This window comes from Synchiropus splendidus, chromosome 9 (genome assembly GCF_027744825.2).
Source record: "Synchiropus splendidus isolate RoL2022-P1 chromosome 9, RoL_Sspl_1.0, whole genome shotgun sequence".
Taxonomy (NCBI): domain Eukaryota; kingdom Metazoa; phylum Chordata; class Actinopteri; order Syngnathiformes; family Callionymidae; genus Synchiropus; species Synchiropus splendidus.
In genome coordinates this window covers 11,569,167-11,589,470 of record NC_071342.1, presented here as the reverse complement: position 1 = coordinate 11,589,470, position 20,304 = coordinate 11,569,167, and the positions used below count along the sequence as shown (strand labels likewise).

General features: G+C 42.2%; 1 protein-coding gene across 3 annotated transcripts in view; it reads left to right on the top strand.

The window, feature by feature from the left end:
• LOC128765372 (Kv channel-interacting protein 2-like) overlaps positions 1 to 20,304 on the top strand; it is a 104,875-nt gene that overhangs the window by 45,472 nt on the left and 39,099 nt on the right. Inside the window, exon 1 of one of the 3 annotated variants that reach the window (XM_053876076.1) lies at positions 830 to 1,343. The exons of the other annotated variants lie outside the window; for them this stretch is intronic. Coding sequence (XP_053732051.1) covers positions 1,256 to 1,343 — 88 coding nt within the window. The 5' untranslated portion in view covers positions 830 to 1,255. Of the gene's footprint in view, positions 1 to 829; positions 1,344 to 20,304 lie in introns of those variants that run through there. 3 annotated transcript variants of the gene reach the window in all.

Genomic DNA, 20,304 nt, shown 5'->3' with positions numbered 1-20,304 from the left:
GCAAGCGACGTAATTTTACCTTCAGGTGTTTCCCATCCAGGGTTGCCACGGCAAGTCAGCTTCCATGGCTTAATCTCTCTATCTTGGTCATCCTCCCCAGTCGCTCTTGTCCTCTTCATGTCCTCCATTATCACATCCTCTTTTTCGCGGTACCTCCAGCGCTCTTCGTCCAAAACAGTGGATGCTCAAGTAGCAGTTTTAGAACGTTACTTGGTTTGGTCGCTCATGCTGTGTTTTCGTTTCTGCTAAATGGTTATGTGATCAACAGCAAAGCAGATTTTTCACAGTCTGTTTCCAGTTGGAGCAGCACAAATATTGTTGCAGGAATGAATTCAACATTTGTCCGAATTGTGACACCAGCAGAAGCACAGATTGTGTGGCTCAAGGAACCTGCCAAAGTCGTGAAGTATCACACATGATGAACAGAAGAGCTTTCTTACTTTATTGATCATTTACTGTGCACATTCCTGATATGGACTCATGTTTCTGTTATCTGTTTTTAATTTTGTGTGGTGATTTTATTAATTTAAGAGCAAAACAAAAAGGTCTGACGTTTATCTGCTGTGCAAGTCAAACCAATACGTACAAGTGGTTTGACAAAAGTGAGGAATCTTGTGTTTGATCACAGCGGCGAGAGATTGGGAACAGATTATTTATACATTCCACCTTCTTGTGCGCGTCTCCTCTCGCACCTCCACTTTCCTACTGTCACCTCGTCTTTTCTGTGGGTTATGAATAATATTAATAGGAGCCAGAGCGGTCGGAAAGATGAGAGGCTAATTAAAGGGTTTTGTTTTTCTGCTGTCACTTTACTCCACTGCCTGCTGGCGTGAAAACACACACTCAGAGGTTGTGTGCGCAGCAGCGAGTAAAACCACCAGCTGCCACTCAAGCCAGCATCATCGTAGTATTTTTCCCTCGCACACGCCTGCTCACATACACGCTGTTCCGCCCCTTAATTTGTCCACCACGCTTCCCTGTCAGCCAATAAGAGCGGAGAGAAATGCTCCTCAGAACGTGAGGCGGCAGAGACGCAGCGTCTGAGGCTGATTGACAACCAGCGCCCTACAGGTGGAGAGAAGAAGGGAGAGATAGAGAGAGCGAACGTCCAAGGGAGGAAGGAGTGAGTGAGGAGGAGAAGAGAGGCAATCAGACTTCCCCCCCCTCCGCACACTCACCGTGCTGTTTCTACCTTGAGATCCTGCTCCTCCACCGACCAGCAGCAGCAGCAGCTTCCCCAAACGCCGCCGTCAACATGAGCCAGTGCCGGAAAAGGTGCAAGAGGCAGCTCACCAAGGTGGCTCGCTATTTCTACCGCTTCCTCATGGGAACGCTCAGCCAAGGTAGGCGCCAAAAACTTCCTCTCCCTCCAAGTGTAGGATGGGATTGGACTTTGGACTGAGGAGGTGGTTTCTTCACGGCTCTTAACTGTCTCAATCATGAGCTGTTTCTGTTATTAAGAGTGAAGATGTTTGGAATGAACATGTGAACAAGCTGAAACACCTCAGTCACACTGTATATTCTACAGGTTTAATCCTTTTCACTTTGTAATTGCTGTCTGACTGAGGTCCATTTTTATTGAAAATCAGCTTCACAATGATCCGTCTTCTCCTCATCTACTTTCCATGTCTTACTGCACATGCATGTGCAAGTTTTTGGTCTGAATGCAACTGTTTTTGCTGCGTTATAGGCAGATATTGGTGCGAGAGTCGACTCTCAGACTTGGTTATGTGATCACACACTGAGTTATAGACTCACAAATCCATAAATACAAGGCTGTCGGTCGGAGGAATCTTCACCTCACATCGATGTGAACACAGAAGTTGGTATTAAATTCTTTTGAAGTTTGAACGCCTACATCACAGAGCAGCTTATTTCAGAAGTGTGGAGCTCAAATGCTGTCTTTTCCTCTCAAAACCGCAGCCTCAGTACAACAAACTTCCACAGTGGAGCCAAAGTGATTTGAGCTAATGCTAATGTTAGTGGCTATGGTTCATCGAGGGTCATTGGGAGGAAGCTGTGTGGCAGTGTGTTTGTTTTGGCACAGAGTGCTCTGAGGTCATGGGCAGGGTGAGATGGTTCCATCTGCTGGATCACTGTATACACCAATCACTCGTCAGTCAATTGTGTACATATGATATCAGTCTTCCTTTTAGTTCTTTGAAGCCAAATTTGACTTCCTTATCTCTGTGTAGATCCATAACTACCATGCCACTTAACACAAAACATCAATTTGAAAGTTTGTGCATTGCCCTTCCAAAAACAGCCTGTTCAACGACATATCTTAAACACTGTGTTTTTCACTGGCCACATTTTGAGTGCGCTTGAATTCATTGAACCATACAAATTTCAAGCTTCTGTGGGCCTCATGAAATGACTTGGCGAACCAGATTTGGCCCCCAGGCCTCGAGTTTGACTGAACTAATGTTGTCCACAAAGCCAGAACGTCCCTGATGCAAATGCATGAACTGAAGTGAAGGTTAGTTGCGCCACGTTTGCTAGAATGAAGCCAACAACTGCGTGAAAAAAACTTGTTTTTTTTCAAGCTGTGTTTTTGCAGTAAATAAAACAGCCATGCAGTAAAAATACTGCATAGCTGTGAATCAACAGCACGTTGATTTACAGCCATGCAGTATTTTTACACTTTAGACAGGATACGCGTCTGACCTCCTCCTCACTTCTCACCCTTCCCTTTTCTCACAGCCAAATCTTCTGAAAGCCAAACTCCATTGACAAATTCTCAGTGGGAGAAAAAAAGAAAATCACACATCCTTTTATTCAGCTCTTCAGCCAGCTCTCATCAATCCACACACACTCTCTCTCTCTCTCTCTCTCCACTCCCACAGACCTCTATAATGCTAATCTATGCGTCGGGATTAAAACAACTTCTAAAAATCCCCTTAATCCTCTACTTATCTGGAAAAACATTGTATTCTTTTATGCCCTTACACTCGCCTCACCTAGCTTAGGGAGGATATTGAGATCTTCTGCGGGACAGCAGTTTAGTGTTACCTACTGAGCGCCTGCTGCTCCACTTCCTTTTTATTCCGACTGATCACGAGCAGCATATCGCATCGCCTGAAGACATGACACAGTCCTGTCTTTTTTTTTTCTTTCCTGAATCCCCGCATTGGAGCCTGGATGGGGCACGTGAAGCAGTGTTCCAGTGACCTTGTCAAGAAAGCAGTGTGGAAATGCAAATGTGACGTCCGCGCCATCAGCAGCGGCTTCTCTCTTTGTTATCGCCTCACTCATGGCCGTCTTCAGAAGCTTTGTATTTGGTCTCTGGGCAGCAGCTTCACATCCTCGCACGTATTCTGCAGTTAGTCATGACAAACCAGACTTGTGGAATAGTCTTAGATCACATCTCCAGCTCCGTCGCCACTTAGCATTATTCACCAAAATAAACTCTTGTGGGAAGAATTCTGTACCTCAACATTGTGGCGCTTTGCTTTGGAGAATATAAAAGTCATAAATTCAGTCTATGGTGAATCATTTTGACAGTTATGGTGCAGGCTGTTACCCAGTACAGAAGCTTACGATCCGGCTGCTCTATTAAAATATTGCTGGCCAGTTAGGCTTCACATCTTTTAATTGAATTTTAATGTCATTCTATTTTGTATAAAGAGAAGTATGTTTCTGTAAATGTCGAAGAGAAATTGGAGACTGTTGTGGTACTGTTTAAGCTCCTATTCTTAAAATAGTACAGTTCACTTTCAGTTTTTAAAGTAAAATGTTTTCATCCATTCATTTGTAAATAATGTTGTGCATGTACACCTTCAAACAACTCACTTATCTTACACAAATATCGATATTTTTGGATTACAGCAGCATTTGTAACCCAGTAATGATGAGTTAATTTTACTATTTCCGTTGGTTGTCTCTTGTAATTTCTTTGGTGATTCATCTGTCTGTAAAATATCCCTGAAAACTGGTGTTCAAAACGTCGATGTGACAAGAACCGGATTGGGCGCCTTTAACTTCATCATAGTTTTCAAGCTACAGCCTTAGAAATAGTGAGATCAAAGTGGAATATTTCATTGAAAAACTCTAAAGGCTTACATTTCAATGGTGTTCTGGATTTACCAAGTGGGTCCATAAACCTTTTCAAAGGGTCCGTCAGTCTGTTTTAGAATGCTGCTGCCTCCTGCTGTTCCACTTAGACTTAAAAATGACCAAATAATATGTAAAAATAAATGTAGTGTTGGCTAGACAAATTCAGTGTTCACAAGCAGCATGGTAGAGGAGTGTTTCAGCAGCTGTCTTATGCAAGTCTTAGATGCGCCACAACAGTCCTGCTAACTGCAAGTTGTGTGTCAAACCTCCTGCCTCCCTCAAGACCAGAAGTTTTTTTGTGAATGTGGGAGGTGACTGAGCTTTGAGGTGATACTCTTTTCACAACCGAATGATTGAGGGGAGGGAAAAACACCAGAACTCTCTCTGTAAAGTTGTATAAATAAATATCTTTTTTCTGGTCCAAACCAACCTCATTAAAAACTGGAAAAACTCTCAGCACCCTGCAACCTTTAAGTGTTTAAACAGTGGTCTTATTATTCTCCAGTTGATCATTTATTCCCAAAGTCAAACTATATAATGGAACGCATCTATTAACATGTATAAATATATTTCACAGGCTGTAAAGCAATTTGCCCGTCACTGTTTTGTAAAAGAATATTTTGTTCAGGTTGAGTTCAGCCACATTTTTCCAACTGATATTTGATGCAACTCACCTCTTGTCACCAAGTCCCTTTACTAGATTCCACCTATAAAGTATTTATTAAAACATTGTTTTGTGTGCATGCACTGTCCACGGCTGTACAGAACTGAGTTACCATGACTACTGGCTCCTGCGTGTCTGCTTCCATGAGGCTGAGAGAGTTTGCTTCTGGTTGCTGGCTGAACTGAATAACAGTGTCTTAACGTAGAGATTTCACCAAGGCTGTTCAGGTTTTTACAAGGTATTACGTTCTCCCCGTGAGGTTGCAGAGGAACTTGTTATTCAGGTCAAGTAATAAGGTATCGCATTTACCTTGCTGTGCAAAGACCTTCATGTGTACAGCAAGATATTAACATACAGTGATGTTGGCCGATGGACAGTTATATTCGCAACGATTCTGATGTCGAAATGTATGTGACTTACAGCAGTCAGACATTCTCAAACTGCGATGGTCACCATTGAATCACACATTTTGTATTGCATTGTTTTAAGAGGGAGTTCATGTTGTTTAACTGTTTAACTCTTATCAACCCTACAGTCCTTTGTAGCTTGTTTTAGCTTTTAGCTATGGCCCAAATCTGCGGAATGTGCTACCTGAGTAACTACCTGAGAGGTTGATTTAGAAATATTTTTCTGGAAAAAAAAGAACTTCTGTTTTTCTCACGTGGAAAACAAATCCAATGACAGAACCACAGAAGACGACCAGAAGCAGAGTGCGTAATGATACCATAGCATGGCTAACGTAGCTTTCCGATCCGACGCGTGAGGGAGAACTAGGGGCATGTTTGGGCCTCCCGTCTTCGTTGTCACAATTGGTGTGAGTTGTTGTAAACATGGCTCATACTTGACCAGGGGCTGGGCAATTAATCCATGTGGATTATCGGCCATGAACCCGTTTCTCGATTGAACACGGACTCGCTGGCTACGTGGACACACCAGAGCACGCTGTGATCTTAATCTGCCCGATGATGGCGAAGACTCTTGTTGCAGGAGTGAGCTCTCTTAGAATGTCTGCTAGTACAGTTGAGTACTGGTGGTTTGTTGGTATCTTTGGAAAGTTTCACGCAGGATCGCGGAGTCTGTTTGTAGCATTAGCCACCAAGCTAACCGGTTCTGATAAGGCATGAAGACAGTTTCAGCTCTATCAGTGTGCTGAGTGGAGAATGTTGTTACCCTGTTATATTTACTGTCTTTTATTTGTGTTGTTGACAGAGTGTGTACCTTTATATTTATATACATTTGTTGAGTGTAGGTTGTTTATATATTCATTGTTATATATTGTTTCTATATTTTTTTAGATTTAATTTGCTTTGTTGTTTGTTTAGTTTTCATTAAAGATGCTTCAAAAAACTGTCATTTTTTATTTTAAAATGTTCAAGAATAATCGAGATTGAGCTGTGTTGGAAAAAATTGTGTGAAAATTTCATTTTTTCTTTTTGCTGTATCGCCTAGCACTAACATGAATTCAAATGGACAACAATGAAAAAACCTCCCTTGCACTGAGAATCTTGGCATGAGGGATGAAAGTCTCAACGTAGGGGACTTGGCCTTCTAATGTGGATGGAACTCCTGGAGGCAGAGCTGTGATCCCGCAGACAAGTGGTGGTGTGTTGGTTGGACTCTAAATGTGCAGCTTGCTGGTGGTCCTGCTGTAGCATTTTTCCCCAGTGTTGATGTGCGAGTGTGTTCACCAGAGTTGATGAGGCTTTGCTACGGAATAAATGATAAGTAGAGAGTTGATCTATCATTTATATAATCCAACTGCTGGTATAATGATATTAACAATGCTCGGACGGACACTAATGTTGTACCGGTTGGACCTGCGTTGCCGTCTTCCCACTATTCATGACTTGCTTTTGTGTGGCTAGTTGTGTCAGTTTCCACCTGATCCACCCTCTGCGCCCCTGTTGACCTGTGCAATAGCTGTGAGCGACAACGGAGCATCGACGTACGTGCGCAGCACTGATCCCTCTTTATTACATTCCCCCGACTTCTCTGCCGCTAATGACTTTGTTTCATTAGCCTCTGGTGGGAAATGAGGCCGTTTGCCTCATTGTGTGTTTCCTTGTCGTTTCCTGTGAACTGCATTGATGGCAAATTAATAAAAGTGCACGGCACAGGTAACACGACGAAAGCCCCCGTGCACACGCTCACACCTGTCTTTCTTCTCATGACGTTATCTCCGGCTGTCGGCGTCTCTGGCTGTATGGCGTCACCGTGAGCCCATTGATCTCCTTTCCCCGGCTCTGCTCTTATCTTAGACAAGCGGCTCGAGGTGCCGGCGCACGTCTGCGTCTTCCGTGGGTTTAGAGGAGCTCCTTATCCAGCAGAGCCTCCTGTTGACTTCCCACCGTCTCATGCCTCTGCTTTGTGTCACTGCTCTGTCTCATATAATTACCAAACAGCAGACTCTTGCATGTGCGCTTCCGCACGCTGCAAGAGAGCATAAATGTTTCCTGTCATTTGGCAATATGGTGACGAATCCGTGTCCCAGTGGAGTCGCTTCACTTTCATTTGTATCATTCTGTCCACCAAAGGCGGCATGTCGCTGCCGATCATGGCCCTGCTGTAACTGGAGACACAAATAGATTTTATAAGCCGCGTTTCTCCCGCTAGATTTCATCAGTGTTTGCTTTATTAGGTTAAGATCACATGATGTAGACAAATGACATCATTATGGGAAAAGGTTATGATGCCAATTAAGCGCTGGCTGCATAAAATTACCTTGTTAATTGCTGAAAATGGCTTGAAAGAAATCAATATCCATCTTTCTGACACGGCTGTGGAGCTTTTGATTTACTAAATGTCAGCCAGTGTTTACAACCTACGGTGAAATCTTGCATGTATCCACTGGTCTCCAGATATGTGGATGGTTTTGCTCATATCTGCTCAAACTTATAGGTTTAATGCTACAATTAAAGCAATGGCAACCATTGGGATATTAATAAGACAAGACAAACTAAGAAACAGACTGTGACTTGACATGAAACAAGATTACATTGTGGCAACAATGTGTCATTCCATTTACTGCGTTTTCATTTGGTTCCTCACTCCAAAGATTTTAACCAACCATTTTTTTTTTAAATTTTCAAAACGCAACCTTTAGCATTGCATATTATGGATACTTTTTATATCAATGTATTAATTTCCTTTTTTAAAATTGAGTTTTGTGCCCCAAATAAGTCAATAGACAACATACGATTTTCAGTAAACTTACTTGTGCTTGTATACATTCCGTCCTCGACAAGAATGCGGAACAATAACCTGATTTCTTACAAAGCAGGTCATTACATTAAAGAAAATATAAATACAAAACAGACCATGTGTATCAGGAACTGCATGCTTTTTTGTTTTTAATACTGGATTTGTTTAGGTGCAAAGGTTCTCGTGCAAGGGGGGGAAACAGGAGTGTACAGTGACATCTTGTAAGTTCTTCCTCTCTTTCTACTGGGTTGTGTGAGTGAGCTCAGGAACCTGCTGTCTCAATTTGAATATTAATAATATCAATGATAACAAGGTAAATATATATATGTATATGGAGAAAAAGCATGAAAACAACTAGGTGAAAATCACAGTATGAGTGGAAATAAGCTGCTTGGCAGAGGCTGCACACGCTGAACGATTCTATAGTGTTGTTTAACTGCTTTTCCACTGGATGAGATTCAGTTCTGAACCAACCTACTTGTTTCCAGCTCTGTTTAATCACTCATTGAACAGTGTGTTTGTGTTCTGCAGCCCCTGAGGACGTTTCTAACCATTTCACTTGCTTGTTGGAATGGATTTAATCATCATGAAACTGCATATATTTCCCCTCAACTGAGGATCTGAACATATGGAATTCAGACTTGCGTTTGGAGCTGACCACTCACAACCCGCAGACATATGGATAGGAATCGCTCTCCAATTAACCGGTGCGTGTTGCTGGACCATGGGAGTCCTTCAAAAGTGTGGTGGAGGGAGCATGTACAGTTCATTCCATAAGTCTGGTCCAAACCAAGTGTGCAACCAGCACGACCTGTGCTCTGTTAGGCTGCCGAGCTCATTTGGATTTGAACCGCACGATACAGTCCAATTCAGAGGAAGAGACTCTTCAAAGTTCAATAAAAGCTGCCCAAAACACTGTCATTTTCTGACTTCAATGTTTTCCAGATCTGACCACGTGGAATATTAAACCAAAATTCATGTGATTTGTTCTGTAATGGTCAGTTATTTAATCAACTCTGGAAACAAATAGCAGCCAAATATAGCTACAACAGCGTCTGGATGTGGTTAGCAGCAGCTTATTTACCTGCAGATGCATTTGTCATCAGCAGAAACACATTTGTTCCCCGCTTGTAGCAAACCTGAAATCCCTTTATCTTGTTTCCTGATGAATGCGTTCAGCACGTGGCAGAGTAATGAGCAACATCACATGCCGCTCATTACGGCGTAATAATTGCTTTGGGGTGATCAACTATTTGTGATTCATTTTAGTTCCTGCCCGGGTGGATTTTTGCGACTTATCTTTTTTTGCTGGGTCAGACATTTCTCCTCAGTCTTCGTCCTGGCTGTGAGGCGGTTTTCATTTGGTATTTTCAATTAATAAACTCACATTCGGCCGGCATATCCACTAGGGTTTGGATTTCCAGTCCACGCACGGACTCCTTCCCGTTGTTTTTCAGACTTGATTCTTTTTGCAGCCGCTCGAGATTATGACCAAAGAGATTGTGTTATGAACCTTTCATGAATAAATAAAGTATGTGTGGCTACACCTGTGGCCTCTACAGAGTTACCTCAGCACTCCCCGGCCCAGCAGTCGGTGTCTCTCCTGCATTAAAGAGAAGCTTTACTGTATAGGATTGCAGTGAGTCACCATCAAACCTGCTATGTTTAGTCAGGAGCCACTCTTTCTTGCGAGCTTAGTTGCAGGGAAAGTTCGTCACACTCAACCTGGCAATGTTTACTGTCAAAGCTTACGTCACAGATAAGTTTATCTTCCCCTTATCTTGGATCCAGACTCCCCAGAAGCTTCCAGATCCAGATCTTCTTAGGGAACACAGAAGCATTACCAAAATCTGTGCAGCATGTCCGCGGTCTGCCACAGGGTCGCTGCCTGTTATATATTCCAGCAACATTACCAGATTCCTGACAACTTAAAAACCGCATTTTCCGAATAATAAGTTGCTGTTTCACTGATCCTGACTTTCACTCAATTGTGACTTGTATCTACACACAAAAAAGAATAACTTACCTATTATGTATCTATTATTATGTGACAAAACAGACTATCCAAAAATAACAGTACAACGTCATCAATAAAGTGGCTTTAATTTGTGAGTGCTAGCATCGATTTCAAAACAAAAGCCCTTGGAGTAACTACAGGAAGAACGCAATGGGGTCGATGGTCCATGTTCACAAACTTCAATAGCTTGTGTGTCTACCATGAGCCTCATGCAGATCGCTACACAGGCGATGTGTTGTTCCATTCATCCTGCAGGACATCCCAAAGGTGTTCAATAGGTGACATGTCTGATGAATACGGTGGCCAGTTGAGGACAAGAAAGTGTGGGCAGGCATTATCTTGTTGGAAGGTGAGTTGATGGAATTGGTCTCAGGATTTCATCTCAGTAACGTTGCCCATTTAGGTTGCCATCAATGAAATCCAGACATGTGTGCTGTCCATTGCAAATACCTGCCCACACCATCACGCTAGCGCTACCATGAGCCACCCGTCGCTGAACATAACGCTGAGGAAAATCTTGACCCAGTCAGGAAAACACAACAGTGGACATAATTATGGTTGGTTTCGATGGTGGGTGTTTTGTTTGAGAAGTGGAAACAAATTGATAACACTTAACACATCATGGAGATGGAGATTCCGCCGTGTTATCGCAGAAAAAACCTGAAAAAAACTTTCTCTGTTTCTTTATCACTTTGGCTACTTTCCACGACATTCCGTCATCAGATACACTGGTGATTGTACGTGTTTTTATGAAGACTTGTTAGTTTCAGCTCCAGTATCTGTTTTCCATTTTCTTTTTTTAGATACACTGCAAGTCTTAGTCCTCCTCAATCAACATCTGAGGAATGTTTATTTATTTATTTATTTAATGTCACACTTATTGACGCATTAGTTCAGAATCAAGCAGAGTATTTGGACGGACTGGTGTTCGCACTAGCACTGATGGTGCTTGGAAAAAATGAAAAAGTAACGCTTTGTTGTTTCATCCGGGTGCTATAGTGGTTGGAATGTATTTATATCTTCCCCCCCGAGTTATTGGGTTCAACAGCCTCACCTCGCCTCTCGTGCCTGACAGATATCATTTTACACCTGTCTGTCACCCCACTCTCCTGCTGATAAAAATGGATTAGATATCACTTTTAAATTTGATTTATAGAACATCAGCTGCCAGTGATGGCACAAGTGAGCGCGTGTGTGTGTGAGTGGAATCACAGTACGCCGCAAGACGCTCACACTGTGAGCTAAATTGTTCATTAGGATGAGGATAACTTACTCTACGCTGAAGTCTCCGCCTGTGTGTGTTTTTTACTGATGTGATGCCGAGGGGGCTCAGAATGAGGCGGATTCATCTAATTTCACTGCATGAAAGAGAAAGTTAATACCCAGCTGGATGCTTTGTGTGTCGACGTGACCTGTGGGGCGAACAGGCGAGCTTTAGTTTTGATTAAGATATGTATAGGGAGGTAAGCAAGAGGTGGAGAGACACGCTGTTTAAGGGACTGGTGTCTTTGTGTGAGTTAAAAGCTTCTACAAAAGGGATGATGTTTGGATGGAATGGTTTGTTTACACCTGCAGGAAGCAACAGAGAGTTGTTTCATTGTGGGTGGGAGCTCGTGGCTAGAGGCAACAAGGCTGTTACAAAGTTTTACTCGTGCATTGACAACACTTTTGTTGGCACTTATCTTTGCTAAATTAGCTCATGTAAAAGTTGTCTTTCCGCCAATGTAACTAGAAGTGGATGTTTCTTAGCTCCTCTGTTTTGAAATATAAATATTATGATGTGACTGGATGCACAAAGTCTGATGTCTGAAACATGAACTCTAACACTTATAATACCGGTTTCCCATGTCCACTTCTGCTGAAGAAGGCCAAGGAAACTCACTTTCAAAATCAGAGAGTTAGAGGGGACGTGTAACCTTCCAAACTAGCCCGGTCAGGACCTGCTCCACACCTAGATGGCAGAGAATTTCAACAATATAGCTTAAGAAAAAGCATCTTAACTTGCAGTATGTAAAACAGTAAGTCAATGCAGAATTAATAGGGAATGTGTACACAAGCTTCTAGTATTGTTTCACTGACAAAGCAACAAAATAGCATGGCAACAGATGTTTTAAGACAGAAGAAAGCCATGAAAAGCTGTAGTTTGGCTCACAAAAAGAGGTCTGACCCAGTAGCTAGTGCCACATGCTCAACAAGAGAACTTCCTCTGGAGCTCAGCAGTTGCTCAGCGAGGTCCTTTTAATACAATCGGAGAATCAAAGGTCGATGTAAGACAAGTTGTGGCACCTCACACTATTAGTTACTTGGCTCCTCTGGTCTCCATCAAAGCATCTATTTATGAAATATTTGGATGGCGAAACAACAAACTGTCTCCTCCAGTGTCCTAAAAACACTTCGACTGTCACTCTGGCTTCCAAGAGACCCGATAAGGATCTCACCTTCACTGGTTTTGCCACATCCGTCCCTGTCTGCTGTTGTCACCTCCTGACTCCCTCATTTACAGTCAAGTTAAAAAGAGGCTATAAATAACCTCCCTGCTGAAAGCAGTGGTGCTGCTGCCAAAGTTTATCTATAAATATCCACATTTATCGATTAACTTTTCTCCAGTAATCTTATGACCTTATGAAGTTTTTTTTTCTTCTTTCTGCCCTCGTCCTGGCTGGTTTAAAGAAAAAAAAAATGGATGGAAATGGAGCCATTTCCGTCATACTCGTGATTCCACTGTTGCCGTCTGAAAACAGTGTGCAACAAAGAAGACCGTGGGAAAATATAATGATGTTGGGAAAGTGGACTTCTGTGTCCTATACTGACGCCGAAGGCAACCTTCATCGGTGCATGTTGACGCAAAATGCTTTCAATTGAAGAGCTTGCCCCGCCTCCCGTGGCAGGTCCTGGGACGCGTGGGCTACATGAAAAGTGTAAACTGCTATTAAAAGCCCCTCAGTAGGTTGTACAACGCTTTGTCGTCAGCATTGTACGCAAAAAGTCCACTTTCTCAACATCAGTATATTACGCCGTGGGGCCGTGAACCACAATGGCAAGGAAATAATCTCTGTGAATTTCACTAACATGCGATAAAAGTCCTCCTTATTTGCTTCTGGTTTGAGAAAATGAGATTTTCGTCACAATATTAAACGTGTGTTGCTGACCTGCTTCTCGATTGTGTCCTTTTCAACTGTTTTGTCTGCGGCAGGTTTGCTGGCATTTCGTTCAATGAAAGCTTGACGATATCGTGTTGATATTTCCACTAAGCCCAGCAGCAGTTGCCGAATGAGGACGACTCTTTCGTCCACCTTTGTGGTTGTAAAGTGATGACTTTTGAATTGGGGAGACGAGACAGATGGGGCAGTGGATGCACTGTTTTCACTCATCATTCAATCAGATGTTAAGAATGAAACAGTTTTCACGCTTTCAAGTCTATTGATTCTGGGACTCAAAAAGTGAGGTCAGATCCAGTGACTATCTATGTAGACGACAAGCCTGTCCGACACAGAACTCATTTCCATGTGGAAATGGCCCCTTGCTATGTTCCAGTGGGACCAGCTTTGTCTAGATTGAAGTCTAAGAATGTGGATGGATATTGCTCTTGCTCATCATCTGATAAGGAACTTAAATTTGCTGCACCACGTTGCCTATACTGCACTGCTTCCACTGTTGAGATCAATGTCGGAGATTGAGTCCAAAGGTAGTTGGGTGGTAAAGGTTTAGGATAGTGAATGGGAGTACAATATGAGATGCAATATATTAAATATATATACACACATACATTGAACTACAATGAGAACATGTGTGTATCAACTGAGGACAAGTCACAGTTTGTTTCAAGCGTGAATGATCACATGACTCTCAGTTATGGAAATGGTGATGGTGTAACCCAGCACTTCACCTGCTGCTCCTCCATCTGAGGAACTAACATAATGTAGAGGTGGCTGTTGTGAATTGTAATTGGATACACTGCACCAGCCGTCACTCTGACTGAAGAAGACTGCAATCATCTGGTTCAGACCGAGCCACTGATCTTCACTCGCTTGTAGCGCAGCGTGCTGCTGGAAAGCTTAATGCTTCCCAGTCCTGTCAGACTCACACCTCTCTCTGCTGCACGCTGCTCCTCCAGCTTGAACCCACTCCAACCTCTTCAAGCTTCTCCTCAACCCCCCCCTGCCTGCCATCAAGTTCTTGTCCGACTCCATCTCACCTTCTCTCGGCTTCCTCTTTACAAGAAAAGCGTGAAACATCCCCACCATCCATCATGTGCAACACACACACACACCTCACATGTTCTAAAAATAAACTGCTATTAGTAGCAGTCTGAGTGTGGGGATGGAGGGGGAATGGGTGTGACTGGTGGAGAGAGGAGAAATTCATTTAATCTGAAGAGATGAAGGGAGGAAAATTGAGGGGAGCAATTTTGGTAAGCAAAAAAAGGCCTCGGGAATTTTTGCTTTCTTTCCCTCTTTTGTTTGTCTGGGACGAATCACATTTTTGGCAACATTGCTTGCAGAAGTATTACATAAGTCACAGCTTTGATTATTGGTAACTGTTATTGTTAATATTATTACTGTCTGTTTTTTGGAATTCAGTTGTGTATAGACCCATTTCCAGCTGATGTCAGCAATTTATGCACATGCATAGTCCATAGTGCAAGTGAAGAACTCTCAAATATGTTTAATATGTCTGGTTGTTTTGTGGCTGGTTGTCAGGAGCCAGGGTTTCCGCTGCATATAAACTAGCGTGATGCTCCTCCACGGCTTAGATGAGAGTCGCCACGCCTTCTGAGAAATAATCTCTTGTTAAAGATGAAGTCACATGATCAAACGTATTGAAATGAAATTCAAAGTGGGAACATCGAAACAAACGGATAACACAGCACTCATCGTCATAGACATGAACGGGTTTCGCTGTGTCCAGAAAGAAACATCATCATGCCTGAAGCTGGCTATCGACCGTCCATACTGTGTCTGAGTTAATAGATGTGGCCACATGCCTCGAGTGTGTCATTGTGTTGTTATGGCTTCTTTTTTGGTTTATCACTGCCTTATGTTGAATTGCAGTGGTATTTTTGTTGTGTGTTTAACTGTGTCTTTTGTCCCGTATCACACCCGGTCATCTGTGTTTCTCATTATTTTCGAGGTTGTCAAAACAAAACCCTCGATGCCGCCCGCTACAATTTATTTGTCCATAATTGTTTTCATACCATTTGGATTTTTGTAATGCGGGACAGTATTTCTTCTTTAGTCTTGTCAGGTTTCGTCTGAGTTGAATAATAATTGGATGTAAATTTGTTTTCAGCCATCACCGACTGATTCTATTGTCACGATATGGCTGTTTGCTGGAATAGAATTTGGCTGCGTAAGTGAGTGAATTTCCTGTCAACTTAAAAAGGAGATTTCTTGCATTGTCTCTTCTCTGTTCACCAGAACCAGTGGTTCACCTCATGTCTTTGACTGTTGAAAGCTCTGTCTCTAACCGGTGTATGTTTACAAACTTGCCACCACCAGTCAGCCAGAGGTGGGAGGTACGGAAAAATGTCCGCTGGCTTTCCAACCCTGGGTCACGGCCTTTATGTCCTCTGGATTAGATCTTGTACTGCAGTACACCCTTAATACACCTCTGACCTCCACTTGCTTCTGTCCACTCTCATTATGCTAAACAGTCCCATCGTCTGTCTCCTTTCTTGCTGAGTGTCGCACTTGAGGTTAATCTGCTGAAAGTTTCATTACTACAGCAAATTATCCGTTTAAAGAATGAATCAAAGTCACAGTCACTATCACGGACGGATTAATCCCACGAGAGGAAGTGTCCTGCAGCAGAAAGTAATCTACTCTTTGTCATGTGAACACACTATTTATTCAAAATTGACAACTGAAATCAAACAGTTTGGTTTTCCTACGCTCACAACGACACTGTCTTTTCTATTACAGTTAATACGACCCTGGGAATTAACACAACAGGCTTTTCTCAGGTTACATTCTTCAGCTTCATACATAAAATCCCAAATCGACAATTGTCTTGTAATGACGATAATGACTGGAACTGTCCTCATGATTCCGAAGGCTATAAAAAGAACTCTCACTGCTCTTGCCAATTTGTCATGTGATGGAGATAAAAGTCCACTAACACAATAACGGGGGAATGAATCCTTCATGAGGATTGTAATGTGTAACTTTGGATTCAATTTATGGCTGGATGGTGTCGAGTGACTCTAATGGCTGCTTTAAATACTTTAACTTGCCGTAATGTTAGCGTTAATCTCTGCCTGTCAGCTGTTTTTCAGACACGTGGCGCTGCCTGGTGGAACACAGGAATAACTACCGTTACAGTAATAGCACTTAAAAGCAGTTACCTGCATCAATTATTAAGATCAGCTTGTGGCTGCAGCGGAAATGTCACCAATTCTTCTAAGAGTGTTAAGCTATAGAGAGCGTATGTTTCAAACTAAGGGTCTGGGGGGGGTGCGATTTTGGTCGGGCGACTCATTTTATTCGGGCCACACGTGCTATCAATACAGCAGCAAAACTGAATTTCAAATCAAATTTTAGAACAGATTTAAAGGCCTCCACAAACTAGGTGGCCAAATGGTGATATCATGACCTTCAAAATGAATCTGGTGAAGTCCTGAAAACTGATGCTGGTGAAAAGGAATTCAATGGAAGATGGGTGAAAGATAGTGTTTCAAGAAGAAAATCAGACCGTCTCCTGAGTTGAAAGTCGAAGGTAAAGGAGGTGCTTCAGGTGGTGACTAAGGATGTACCAAATTGAAAATGTGTGGTTGGATAATAATTTAGGTGCTTGGAATACACAGAGCGAATAGTCAATGTGGTAGCTTTTTCTTTTTAAATGTTAGATATATTGGAGAACATATTTACTCACGTTTGTCAAAAAAAATGTTTAGATGACTTAATTTTTTTTTTTTGCTTTGCTTTTCAAATAATAATCATAAATAAATAACAATAGCAACAAAGAAAAAAACATAGCACAATTTCCCCCCATATAATAGGCTGATGATGTAAACAGAAGGCTCTAGAAAGTTTGGTTGAACCCTCATTGCAAACTGTAATTCAGTTCTCGCTCTCCTACACTTCAAAGGAACCGAAAACTTCACCACTATATGCAGACTTTGGATCACACTTTGGGTTGCCAGAGTTTTGTCAGCGGTCTGGCAGAGTTCATTTCATCTTCACAGTGCAGTTTTGTGTTTAAAAAACACTTTGTATTACATCACGTTGATAAGAAGCCAAAAACACTGTTCAGGCTGTGCTGCTGTTTGCTTGGTTGCATTTGTCTCAAGGTCTTTATTTGTGTCTGAAAAGAGACGTTTGCCTCAAATATGAAACTTTGATTGACTCCTCTGTGGAGTATGTTTTTGAACTCATCTGTGAGACTGTACCTTCTAGAAGAGGCTTGAGCTTGGCTCACCTTCTGCTCACCCACAGATTTCTAGCCACCCGCGTTGAGAAGTTTCCAAGTGTTTTCACCATCTCTAGGTTAGTAAGCGCCATCCTCCGCCTGCTGTCAGAACCTTCTGAAGTCGCAGAACATTTATCAGTCAATGGAGTGCTGGGAACTCACAAAACGCTGCGGAGCAAGACCTTGCATTGTGCTATTTTCCATAACCTACTCTCCTGCACAAATGACAATAGAAGGTGAAAATAGAAAAAGAAGAGTGTTGATGTTCTCATGCAGCTACTTTCCAGTTTTGTAATTTTTAAAAACATTGTATTTTATTTTTTTATAGAGAATGTAGCTAATAATGAGCTTCCTTAACTGCCACACGCCAACACTGAAAGAGTAAAGAGAACTAAAAAGCCATTATTTAAGTGTTGGGATTCATGCTGTTTATTGTGTCCAGGGTTTATTCATGCTAAAGGGTGAAAGATATTTGTGTATCATGTTCGTGCTCCCCCTGACGTCTACATGACTCTGTTAATAATGATACCTGCTGACTGGCCCAGTTTTAATAACCAAATAGTATCGCACACATTTGTGACCTGCTCACAGTGTTCGAGGAAATTTAGCATCAATAATTCATTTTCTAATCAGCAGCCGGCCGGTCATTTCATTATAGGTTAACTGATATACTGTATTTTACATCATCAGGAGACACTTTTCTGTGGCAGCTTGATGTATTTCCCCCTAAATTTAGACACCAGACCGGTTAATTAGTCTGACTGTAGCGGCTCCTGGTCTGTGGGGTCTCCAACACGCTGCAGCATGTGCCAATATGCAGCCACATTTTGATGCTGCCCAGCACATCACAGTCTACAGTTAACACAAGTTGACAGGTGAAATACACCTCTCACTAAGAAACAAGATGTGGTCCTCACAGTAGTCAAAGCTTATTGTTTATTTCGTGGGATTTAAAACAATATTGGATAGCTTTTGCGTGTTTTATTTTCATTTATTTAAGAAATCTAGTCAAGGCCATATTTCATTTGTCAAATAGTATTTCCAATATGAAACAGAAAAGTGTTCCACAAACTGTAATGCCAGAAGAAAATGAATGTATTTTCATGAATGAGCGCGAGTGTCATATCGGGGGAATAAAAAACAATGATAGAAACGCACGCCACAAAGAGTTTACTCCTGATGTTGGTGGTGTAAGCTAAGAGAAAAGAAAGGCACAAACAATTAATGAATATTTCAAATTGAAATTAAACTTGGGTTCAAAGTGAATGTAAGGATGTTCAGAAAGAAAAATATATGTAATTCTACGTGCTATTTTGAAACGTTGCCTGGAGATATGATTGTTTCAGACTAAACTATAGCAGTTGAAACATATTGATGTGCTTTTATAATATTTCTAGTTCGGCATGTGCTCATCTGGGATCGCTTCAATGGCCCCATGTGGCCCCCAGGCAGCACAATGCACAGACCAGTTTTATGCAGCAACAATGTTGTTCTTTCATTAGGTATAATCAAGATTTGATTCATATTTAATTTGTGAGCATCCAGGGTGGTTCTGTCATCTCCCCTTCCCAGTGTATAGTGGACGGTGAGAGGGCACAATGAAAGGATGCACATCATGTGTTTCCTCCAGGGGCCCCACTGGTCACTTCAGCTAAATCTCTGCCGGTCCCCAGCCGGGATGGTCCTGTCTCCTCCACTCAGCCATCCAGGCATGAGAACACCGGCGCTTGGGTGGTGACGACCTTGAAAGCATCTGTCATGACCTCTGGTGCACCAGACGGCGCTGCGGCGTGATGGAGACCTAACTGCAAATGAAACCTGAGCCGCGGGTGTCGTCTACGGAAGACGTAGCTTAATTCTGCCGTGGAGATTTCATTGAAAGCCATATGGCAACAAATGCATGCGGTCTCCACTTCCTGTCTCTCTGAGGTCATGAATAGAGCCGTGTCAGCGTGTTCCGATGACTTGCCCACTGTGTCAAGACTCATCTGTGTTTTAACACCACTAACAGCAACCCGTATCCTCTTTACGTCTCGGTGCCAGAACCTGGACTTGCTTGTCAGACAGCTAGCAACAGAACCATCCTCACTCAGAAGCGCTTTGTTTCAGATGCGTCTCACATTAAGTTATTAAAACGAGTAATTGTGTTGATAATAAAAGGAGTGTCTTTCAGAGGAGTCGAAGTTCAGATTGACAACAGCAATCTGCGACTCTTCCCCTGCTGTCTGCAAATATGCCACTTGCTTGTCATCTTCTCGAGTGGCACTCGTCTGTCATCTTTTCGCTTTGGATTAGAGTGACATATGTCGAGTGTGTGTGTGTGTGTGTGGGCTGTGTGATTTGTTCCAGAGTGGCAGCTCACAGTACAGTCTTTTTGAAGCCGAGTCGTTTTGTTTTACACACAGCTAAAACGGAAAGAAGGCAGGAATTGAAAATGTTAGTAGCCCAACTCTTTGCCGAGAGAGTATTTAAATGTCTTGTCTTGGAGTGGAGTTTTGTTTTTCATGATTTTACGCTCAAACTTTACTTTCACAAGAACAAAACAGAATTGAATTGTAGCTACCGTCTTTACACAAGCCTGCTGTGACATTAGCTTCCTGAGTGTGCTAAACATTTAGCAACCTTGAAGCAATGTAGAATGAAGAACCATCCATCTCATGAAAGTGGATTGATTTCATGATTTGTTCTTTCTTTTTAAAAGTGTTCAGCTCGTTCGCTATTTCTGAATGGAGCTGCTTTAGCATCTCGCTGATCCCTTTAAAACCCCCTGGTACAGATGGAACGTTAAGACAACTCCAGAATGTAATTAGACTAGATATTATTTCCAAAAAAATAATTGTAGTACATTTTTCCTGACAGATGAATGCAGACAAAAACACACACCCCCTTGATGGAGGTGACAATTATTAGTGGACATAAACATAAAAAAGATAATATCAGGGTAAATATGCATTAACTG